Source organism: Nuphar pumila, chromosome 2, assembly GCF_984573655.1.
Source record: "Nuphar pumila chromosome 2, dmNupPumi1.hap1.1, whole genome shotgun sequence".
Taxonomy (NCBI): Eukaryota; Viridiplantae; Streptophyta; class Magnoliopsida; order Nymphaeales; family Nymphaeaceae; genus Nuphar; species Nuphar pumila.
This window is the reverse complement of record NC_143250.1, coordinates 8,581,215-8,592,745: the sequence shown is the minus strand read 5'-3', so window position 1 is coordinate 8,592,745 and position 11,531 is coordinate 8,581,215. Positions and strand designations below refer to the sequence as shown.

Genomic DNA, 11,531 nt, shown 5'->3' with positions numbered 1-11,531 from the left:
ATATTATTTTCTTCTCTCGCGAATAATGCCGGTGCATATAATCTCGAAGATGAAAATTTTCCAAACTTTTGTGTGACTTGACGTAGAAGATATGCTTCTGGAAAAAGTCTTGTCATACACATATTTCTATGTCTTGATAGCTCTGGGTCTAAATTTGGAAGGACACGACCAATACCACCAGCCCGCCACTTATTTGCATAATATTTTGGATTAAGAGAATATGCCATGCAATGCAAAGGAGTGTTGCTCTTATCCCATCTTCTGACTAAAATTGAATGAATATGATTAAAAAAATCTGAATCATCCAATGCAGGATTTTTTTCTTCATGCATGAAAACTATAACTTGTATTTTTTCAATCATATTATCCCACATTTCATAAACTCTGTGAAGCATGGGTTCATCCTTATCAACTTCTCTTAACATTTCCCAAATAGGTTGCGTAAATTGAAGGAAGTATACCACTCTGTCCCAAAACTCATCATCAAGAATGAATTTCTTAATTTCTTGAGCCTTCATATCATCATCAACACGATAGAATGTCCAATTTTCATCAGTCACCATGTTAATCAAAGCATTCTTCACTCTTTTAATCCTCTTTATCATCACAATGATGGACGCAAAACGTGTTTCAGCGACCTTCAACAATTTCAATTCAGAATGCCTGTTAAATATAGCATTAGCACGATGGTGGTTAACAACAAAATTCCTAATGCTTTTGACATTTCTTTCTAAATCTTCAATCCATGAACATAAAGCATATGCTTGTGAATTTTCTTCTTCTTTGGGGTTGCATATGCTCTTTAGGGCTAGATTTAAGTTGTGTGCTACACAGGGAGTTCAAAAAATATGAGGGTACTCACTCTCCAAACTCAACGTTGCACTTTTACAAACCGGAGCGTTGTCTGTAATGATTTGTACCACTTTCTGATCACCCACTTCTTTTATCACTTTTATAAACAATCCCTTCAAATACTCTGCATTTTTATATTCCCCAGATGCATCAACTGCTTTCAAGAATATTGGGCCACTAAGCGAACAAGCAATGAAATTGATTAATGGACGCCTTTGAATATCTGTCCATCCATCAGACACAATGAAAACTCCATTTTGCTCCCATGAATATTTTTTAATTTCTAGCAACCTCTCCACGTTTGCCCTCTCTTCTGCAAGAAGTGTGGTTCGTATTTTTTCTGAACTTGGAGGCACATAACCACTCAAATTACAATTTGCCAAGGATATTACTAAATCCTTCCAATAAGGATTTCTAGCCGCATTAAATGAGAGTGAACCAGAATAAAAATACCTCCCAACTTTTCTATCTAATTCTTCTCTTCCATATGTATTGAATGCTGCTTGTATCGTTCCTCTACCTCCTAGATTGACTTTTCTTTTTTTTTCAGCATCTTCTTGGTGGCTTGCAAATGGCACACTGACTGCAGAAGAATCAACCATTGCCTTTCTCTTCTCATATTCTTCTTGTATTGCCTTCGCATTGCCTCATCAACTTTTCTGCAAGCTGAAATGCTATGTCCTGGTATCTTCAACAAATGAGCCATCACTCTTGTGTAAGACCCAACAAAATCTCTTTCGCAGAGCTTGCATCGAAATCTTTTGTTTCCACCACCTCTTTCTTCAGTTTTTGCAAATTTATCTACATGTATCCATAGTGGCCCCACATCATCAATCCCACTGCAACTATCAACAATACTAGCAGCAGAACTCACATGTTGGGATGAGGATGACGCAAGTCCTTTCTCTTTATCCGTCATTTTTATCTTGAAAACACAAAAAAAAATACATTACAATTTTCAAATCAATTCGAAAACACAGGGAGAAGGGGGGCTCAGCCCCTCCCCTGCCAACCCAACAAGAGAGCGAGAGCGAGAGCGAGGGGGGCTCGGCCCCTACCCTGTCGACCCAAAAAAAAAAACAGATGGGGGAGGGCCCCCCTGTCAACCCAAAGAAAAAAAACAGATGGGGCTCGGCCCCTCCCCCGTCGACAAAAAAAAAAAGACAGATGGGCCCCTCCTCTGTCGACCCAAAGAAAAAAACAAACAGATGGGGGAGGGGCTCGGCCCCTCCCCTGTCGACCCAAAGAAAAAAACAGATGGGGGAGGGGCTCGGCCCCTCCCCTGTCGACCCAAAGAAAAAAACATATGGGGGAAGGGCTCGGCCCCTCCCCTGTCGACCCAAAAAAAAAAAAAAAAACAGATGGGGGAGGGGCTCGACCCCTCCCCTGTCAACCCAAAGAAAAAAAAAACAGATGGGGGAGGGGCTCGGCCCCTCCCCTGTCGACTCAAAAACGAAAAACATAAAGGGGAGGGGCTCGACCCCTCCCCTGTCGACCCAAAAAAGAAAAACATAAAGGGGAGGGGCTCGGCCCCTCCCCTGTCGACCCAAAAACGAAAAACATAAAGGGGAGGGGCTCGGCCCCTCCCCTGTCGACCCAAAAAAGAAAAACATAAAGGGGAGGGGCCTGTCGACCCAAAAACGAAAAACATAAAGGGGAGGGGCTCGGCCCCTCCCCTGTCGACCCAAAAACGAAAAACATAAAGGGGAGGGGCTCTGCTCCTCCCCTGTCGACCCAAAAAAGAAAAACATAAAGGGGAGGGGCTCGGCCCCGCCTCTTGTGCCGAAAAACGAGGGAGCAGGGGAGGCTCAGCCCCTCCCCTGCCGACCCAACAAGAGACCGAGAGAGGGGGGGGGGGTGCTCGACCCCTCCCCAGCCGACCCAAGAAGAGAGTGAGAGACATACCTGCGAAAGGAAAGGAGGAGCTGGGGGCGGCGGAGCTGGGGCGGCAATGGGAGAGCTCGAGCTCAGGGGGAGAGAGAGGAGAAATTAGGGCAAAAAAAATTTTTTTGCCCTAATTCTCCTCCTTTTCATCGGGGGGAATTTTTTTTTTCGCCCAAAATTGTGGACAAAAATGACCCTGGGTGCGTTGATTGCACCCAAGGTCGTGTTGACCGCACCCGGTGCCGCACCTGCACGCGATCCCGCATCGCGTCGGGTGCGGCATCTGTTTTGCCGAGTCCCTGTGACATAGATTATATATTAAAATGTTATAAAAAATATCATATAGTGCATATAATATATAATATATTGATAACATACTATAAAATATACATAGTATATATACATATTTATATATTTTATATAAAATATAAACTTAACATGAGTGACGAGTCAGTGGGGTTTTAAAACCATGATATATATAACCCGCGTTGGGGGGAACCGCCCTCCTGTAAGGAAAAAAACTCTAAATCAAGCTCCACAACTCATCACGTGTCCCCTAATGGGCACAACTTTGACAGAGTCTTATATATATATATATATATATATATATATATATATATATATATATATATATATATATATATATATATATATATATATATATATATATATATATATATATTAGCCGAGTCCCCGTGTCCAAAATTTTTGAAATTACGCCGCCCCCGCGTCGCACCCGCACCATTACCCATGTGACATAGAGTAAAACACTTAAGTTTTTAACAAAAAGTAGGGTTCTTTTTAGGCTGTGTTTGGGAGCGTGTCGTCGAAGGAGATGGGATGGCATCGGAGGTAGTTAGTTGAGCTGGGCTACCCCCGATGTAGTGGAGGCTTATTGGGATAAGGATCTGTGGGAAGCGTGAATTACGCCTGGTAATCTGCCAGCTCCAATTCCCCAATATTTCAAATATCAACTCCCCTTGTAATGAGGAGGTATTTAGGACTCCTTGAGTCACAGGGAATCTGGTGGGTCCCTAAAATTCTGATAGTTCACACTTTTTTACTGCATTTACCTGAGTAAATCCCATTTTGAACATTGAAACAATTTTTTTATCTATATATGTTGACGCTCCTCCATGTTGCTCACTGAAAACTGCTGCAACATTGTTTTTCTCTGGTTCTCAATCTCAAAAGGAGAACAGGTAAAACAATAGGTTATTCTTGTTTTTTCTCGGAATTTTTTTTTTTGAGTGTTTATTTGTGTTTATGGTTAGAATCTGCTTGTTACGTAGTTTTGTTTTCTTGATATTGAATTTTTTGGGTGATATTTGGGACCATGGTCATCACCACCATGGAGTCTCTTATGTACCTCCATCTGCAATCTCAAAGCTGCAGAGCTGTGTAGAGTCATGTATAAGTTTATGTTCATCAAAATAATGGAGAGAGGCGGGGGGAGGGGGGGAGAGAGATAAGATACTATATAAAAAGAAACCAAAAGACTTTAGGCAAACAAAGATGAAAGATACTTTAGTGTTGCAGTCGGTATTTTGTCAATGTTTTAATAGTTCAGGATACATGTAGCTCATGTTTTGTATTAATTTGTGTATTGGCTTGCGTTATTTTCTGTTGACCATACTGGTCGGTCTGTTGATGCTTTACTATACAAATATTCTGAAAGTGTAGTTCTTGAGTATGAATTTTCAAATGTTCGGGTACTTGGTGTCTTGAATCCTAGGCTTGTGCAGAGCAGTTGTTTGCTTATGTACAAATGAAGCAAGAGTATGTCCGATTATTTGATGAGTGATGAATTCTAAAGGAAATGTTTAAAACTTGCTGTTTTTGATCGATTGATACTTGCAGACATAACCAACTTTTTGTTATGATAGATGTAAGGGTGTGTCAGACTATTGATTGTACATTATTATAACACTGGTCTATGCTGTTTAGTTGAAGAGATAGTGTTTTGGTATGTCAAGGAACATGTTTATAATTTTGTGAGGGTTATTGTTCTCTTGACGAATTTTAGGCATAATTGGATTGCTGTCAACTGTTATTTCGAGTTCTTGTTCATGTGGATATCATTACTTTGTAAATGTCCAAAGTAATCTTTGAAATGGTGCTGGACAAGTTTGGTGAGGTTTTGAGTTTTGTACATATGAAAAGTATCGATTTGATTTGCATCTGGAAACGGGATTCATTGATCTTCTAGATGCAATGATATTTGATAATCGGTATATGAAAGTTAGGTGCGGATTCACATGTAGAAAGGTAATTCTTTTGAAATCCATTTCCCATGAAATCCAGTATTTGCGCTTCCCTCTACTCCTTGCAAATCCTTCCAATACACACTAATTTCACAATCTATTCAATCAATCCATTACACACGAATTTCACTATAGGATATAGGTTTCTCTTTGACTGATCCCTTGTGACACCAACCAATCAGCAGCATTCCATAGGCCCCACAGCAACAGAATGCGGGCCCCACTCAATTCTCACTGGCCACTCTCCCGGTAACAAGAATGTATGAAGAATTCAAAGATGTAGTGCTGCTGCAGACAAGAATGAGATGATGGTGATAAGAAGATCCCTTCTGAACAAGCGGGTGTTGGTTCCTGTTATCATTGGACAGGTTGAACCATGTTAAATTCTGTTAATAATTCTCAGTTCTGATGGGGATTGCAACTTTTCTTAAGAAATCATGCATGCTGTGTCAAAAGGCAGAGAGGTTTCCCATTCACTGCTTCCTCTATTCATTTTGCTCGGGATTTAAGGATCAGACAAATTGTCATAATTTGTGATCCACTGGACAAGGGTGCTGGGTTGTGGTTAATGACATGTGGATTAAACTCAGGCTGGCCCTAACCCTGGTTCAAACAAGGTCTGTTTCTATGTCCCACCCGAGCCATCCTTGCATACCAAGCAGAGATGAGATCAGTTGATAGGCTTATCACCATCAGTTGGTGATAAAGCACAGTCACCGTCCAGTGTAATGGTACTTAATAATGTCATCCGTGGCTCGCTGAGTGCTGTCATGGGAAACGATGGACCGTGATGCTTATCACCTGATTTGTCCTCAACCAAGCCAGGGCTAAAGGGAATGGAATCATGTCTTAACAAAATGTATGAAAAAAATGAACTGGAACAATTGAGTGAATTTGTTGGATCTTAATTTTTTGGTGTGCATCGAAGCCTGGTTCCGGTCCACTAATATAGAATGCAACCTGATTGGATACTGCCTAATCAGTTTCAATGTTGGATTTGGATTTGGATGGAAAAAACTAATGCTGAATTTGGATTCAACCAGCTTAAATGTTTAATTGAATGTAGCGTTTACATGTTTTCGGGTTTTGATATCCAGCAGATTCGGACTTGTTTCTGATTTATATTCAAATTGAATGTATTCTATACTGAATCTTAATCCCATTATTAATTGAATATTGTTCGTTTTACTGAATCCATGGATTCAGACTTGGTCAGATCCCTGACTTGATTTGAAACCACTGACATCTGCTGTGGCAAGAGAGGCTGGATCAGATGCAATTACATTGCACAAATGTAATGTGCGGCTGCATTTGAGTGCGCTCCATGGGCCTGTGAGACATGGAACCCAACAACAGATGGAGAGTGCTCGGGTGCAGCGGCATGTTACAATTGTGCAATGTGATTGCACCTGATCTTGCCTCATGGCGAGAGCAGTTACCGTCATATTGTATATGGTGTTATATTCTATCACCACTGGCCCGATCCTCACATATCTCACGGTAACCAAGTAAGATGTATGGTGTGGATTGAATATAACCAACATTTGGTTATATACGATATGACAGTAACCGCTCTTTGAAAGAGAATCCTATATTCTGAAGAAACGAATATTGACATAGAGACGCGGATTATATACCTGCTGCGTTTGAAGAGAGCAGTCGGTACCTCACGAGGCAACTCCCCACGCCAGACACAACCTGTGTGTTCCCGCCGCAGCATGTCTTAAGCCCGGAGGTCACGTTAGCCAAGCAAGTGCTGCAGTTGGCGGGGGAGATGTCCCTTGTGCATTGAACGTAGCCCTGAATCTTCTGGGAAGCATTGAACTCGATCTCTCCTGTCGCGAACATCGGCGATCACAGTAAGTTTGTTGAGGAGGAATCCTACCTGCCGGTTGAAGAGAGCTGGGTCTGATCCGATTTCTTTGCGGATGGAGAGAGTGCTCATGGTGGTGTCCATTGTCCCTATGAAATTTTCAGGAGAATACCTCAGCATGCAGTGGTCGCGCTTTATGATCGGCATCTCGCAGCCCTCAAATCTTTGCTGAGAGACGCATTCTCTGCAGTCCTCTTGTGACGCATCGCCATAGCAGAGGGCGAGGCCATAGACCTGGTCGACGGTCGCTGTGGCGAAGCCTGTAGCAGGCGTATCGATGCTTAGAGCGAGAAACAGGTTGTTCGCGCTCTGTTCGAAGGTGCTGGTTGGCTTGAAGCCTTTTGTTTTCACGTAGCATTGAGTAAAAGTAAAATAATCTAGAGCTATGGTACTACGAAACATGGCTGCTGCTAATGCTATTACAAGGGCAACGAGGAGAGGTTTTACTGCCATCATTCTCAGGAAGTTAAAGTATCTGAGCCTCTCTCTCTCTCTCTCTGGGATATGATGCTGCCAATTACCCTTGGGAGGCTTTTTCAGGGTGAATATCAGCCAAGAAGGTTGGACCTGTAGCTATTGGAGAGAGCAGGGTTTTAGGGGAGAAACCTTTGAAGTTTTGCAAGGAAGGTTAGGAAGAGGATCCTGCTCAGTCGCTGGCTTTTATGAACTGGGGAGGAGAAAAGAAGAGCGAGGGATTCATATTGATAGATGGAGGGGGAGTTGACCTTTTCATTCCCTGGATTACAGAGATGGATTTGACGAGCTGGCTTCCACCAAAGTTGAAGAAACCTTGGTTGAAGCCGGGAAGGTTGACCAAAGCGAAATCTTAATGAACCTTCTTAGGCGACAAAAAAATATTTAAAAAAATTTGTTTCGTTCAAGGGTCATGATGTGAAGTCAAAATACTCTGTTCTAAAATATCATTATGGCGTTTTTGGATTGTTCGGATTTCGCGGGAGTTTTGATCTCCCTCGTTGATTCTCAGATTAGAATAGAGAACACGTGAATGTGAGAAAAATTTAACGGGGGCCATTTTTTTTTCATGCATTTTCCTATGAAAGAGGCTTGCTTTCATAGAAAATAAGGCATCTTTCTTACAAAGGGTGAAACAAATATATGTTTATAAAAAACATATGGTGGAACCCAAATGAAAAAAAAAAGAACTTTCCTGCAAAAATGTGCACTTTTCCTACAAAGTGGTCCTTTCAAAGGAAAGAGGCTTCCCTTGAGTGAGAATGTTACAAATGCCCCTTTGAGTGCTGTTTAAGTAAAGATCTCGATCCAACACCATTTTCTTCTCTTAAATCCAAGGTTCACAAAAACTTGTAGGGGTAGGTGGGGTAAATGGGACTCATTAAATTCTCAACTTCCCTTTGATGCAAATCTGTTACTGGATTGGCAAAAGAATATTGTCTACAAGCTACAATCTATGCATGCGCTGCTTAAGAAGATACATCTTAAGAGCCTGCATCTCATATTCAGAGAGCCACTTATGTGCGAGGGGCTCACGCACAGATCTAAGACATTTAAACAACGTATTGATGATTTGAAGATACACATTTTGAAAAAAAAATGGTTCTTTCTCCAAACCTGGCCAGAGATCATCCATTCTCAAACTCCTATTCTTCACATATTCACAGGGCATTCAAGTATTTCTTTAGTGACGCTGTCTCTTTTCTCAATCTTTGAGGGGTTACCCATTTTAAAAATTGACTCAATATGAATTGGTTCCTTTTCTTTCACTGGGCAAAGGAAAATCCTCCATCATCGACCACACATTGACAGGCGAATATAGGATTCACAATTTTTATGAGGTTGTACCTGCAGATGCTCTGTGCTCCACGAAAACTGCATGCACATCACTCTTCTGAGGTTCAAAATACATTTCTTATCCGGGCATGCACACTTTCTTAGGGTTTTGCTACAAATGTTAGAAAAACTAGCGAGCCCCTTTCTCACTAATCAATTTACCCCCTGTTTGAAAGACATTGCTCTTTCAAACATTCACGATTACTTGGGGTTTTGCTGTGCGATGTGGCCCAATCCTCAATCTGATCACTGACGGTGATTTTTTGGTGACTAAACTATATTCTTATTTTGATTGACTGCGCAAAATTCATCACTCTTTCAGCACTCAGACAACAAATCACTCTGACAACACGTCATTGGCTAGTTTTTTGCCTGTAAGCATATCGTCTACATATTTTTTTCATAGAATGTGAATCGCCATTTCCCGCTTTGCTTCATCTTGAATCACTCTCTTCGACCCAACTGCCCTAACCCCTTGGTTCATCATCAGTCACGAGGAAAAAGCCTGTATGGCTGGTGAAAATAAGAGTTCAACAAATACTTTGGTTGCTCCCTCAAAAGCATCTGCGAGCAAGGTAATTAATTTGTTTTCTCGTTTTCACAGTGAATATTCACAATGAATGAGCATCGCAAACTCGTTACATTTGCATTCAATCCAAAACGTTTAGTCGATTCATTATATGAAACAATATGTAAGGAGATCAATGAGTGGATTGAAAGACCAACTCTACCTTGTCCAGATGCATGATGTGTTGCACAAAAAATGTAGCTACAGTAAGGTAAGTCCAAGAGTTTTGAGATCAGCACAAGAAAATTGACTCCCGTGCTCTAAGTTTCAATGGAAGGGAAAGATAGTAGCATAGGAAAAGCTATACCGGTGCATGTAAACGTGGATGTCACAACAAATATGAACCTTGAGGCTTGTCTCAAGGTGGCAGCAAGTAGAGAAACTTGTGCTTCAGATGAATTAAAGAATGTGGAAAACCACCGGGATTTTTTGTATTAAGTTTTTGAAGAGTGTTTGTGTGCATGTCCACACATTAAGTGAGGTTCTCCATTTTCTTCAAAACACTTGTAGCTAGTTTGGTTTTTTATTTTAATATTTAATATTTAATATTTAATATTCTCACAGGTGTCTTTTTAATCTTTAGAGCATAGCAAATTTTTTGTGTGACACACACACACACACACACACACACACACACACACACACACACACACACATATATATATATATATATATATATATATATATATATATATATATATATATATATATATATATTAACAACGAATATACATGTGTCAATGAAAAAACATAGTAATTTAATTATCTATTGTCAAATACTAATATATGGCCAACAAATATTTTAGTACATATAACAACTATATGAGCAATAGTGTCTGTTAAATGCACTTGTAACAAAATTAACAAGGATATTGCTGAAAATTTTCATACCCAGTTAGGACCCAACTTGGTTTCTACTTGAACCGAGCCCAGTCCAGGCCCGAGGCCTGTGACAAATCAGAACCAAAGTGTGCCTGAGCAGCTACGTAGTCACAGCATTTATCACCCAAACCGTTAAGGACCCGCGGATACTATAAACTCAAACCCATGCGTCAACTCATATGTCGGTGCGTATTGACCGATACGTATAGCAACGGCAGAAAATTGATACGCTTCACCCCTGAATCAGCTATTTTTAATAAATATATACTTAAATTTATTTTTTTAATATTTTTTAATGGCTTTAACATTTCATGTATTAGCACGTAATATTTTTTTAATTATTTTTTGGCCAATTCAAAACGATTCATTTGAGTATCAGTATTGACCGATTCACCTAAATGGTTGGCCAAACCATACAAGGCCAAAACCCATACTGGCAACATTGGCCTAAAGGGATTATCTATCAAAACCAAAGGCAGACCCCTTTCATATTGATTGGTTTTTATACGTAGCGTGGACTGGACACGGACAGGATGCATGAATATGCAATTGTTTTTCTTTTTCAAAATTTTTGAAATTTAGGACAGGAGGACAGGGATTTCTCTTTTAATTTTTTAATTGAGAAAAGTATATTTTCTTATAATTTGGCATATAAAACTAATTTTATGATTGAAGATAGCATAATAGTATGAAAATAATATTAAAATATTGTTGGACATTCCACAATGAGAGAGGGAGAGTAGAAGAAGCAAGTTTTTTAATTAGATGATTGAAGTTAAATTGACTTTTAGTAGTGGCACGTACCTAAAATAAATGTGGACAAAAGTCACAAAACACGTACTTTTTGAAATAAGGTAATTTACATTTAGATGCTTAACATATGACAAATTCGCTTTTAGTCACTTCAGGTTTCAAATAATTAAGATAGACGCTCAACCTTTTAGAAAATTATTCAAGCTCACATGGCATTAGAGTTGCTTTCTCTCTCTAAAAGTTTGCTTATTTACCTTTAAGTATAGGTAAAAAAAAGTAAGGCTACAAAAGTGACATTATATAAGTTAAAGAAAAAAGGTTAAATTTGTTATTTTCAAGAGTTAGCTGGAGTTAGGTGAATAAAAGTGCAACTCAAGTGGCCACTTGAGCAATTTTTTACAAAGATAAAATGACAAACTAAAATATTTAAAAAGTGAGGCCGCTAAACTTAAATTTCTCCTGCAATAGATGCTTGTAATGTAAATTACTCTTTCAATTATAATAAAATAAACTCTCAATAACTTGTTCAGGGACTCTTAGGACATATTTGCTTTGGTCATGAGAAGGGATGAACAATTACACTGAAAAAGTATAAGTTGTGATTTTGTGATTGCTGGTTAATGAGTCAACTTGTGATCAATGGGAG

At 39.8% G+C, this 11,531-nt stretch overlaps 1 protein-coding gene across 1 annotated transcript; it reads right to left on the bottom strand.

Moving 5' to 3' along the window:
• Positions 1-6,741: 6,741 nt before the first annotated feature.
• Positions 6,742-7,326, bottom strand: LOC149844661 (cysteine-rich repeat secretory protein 38-like). Its single transcript, XM_089985765.1, has one exon. It carries the CDS (start codon positions 7,324-7,326, stop codon positions 6,742-6,744), a length of 585 nt encoding a protein of 194 aa, XP_089841891.1.
• Positions 7,327-11,531: the final 4,205 nt, after the last annotated feature.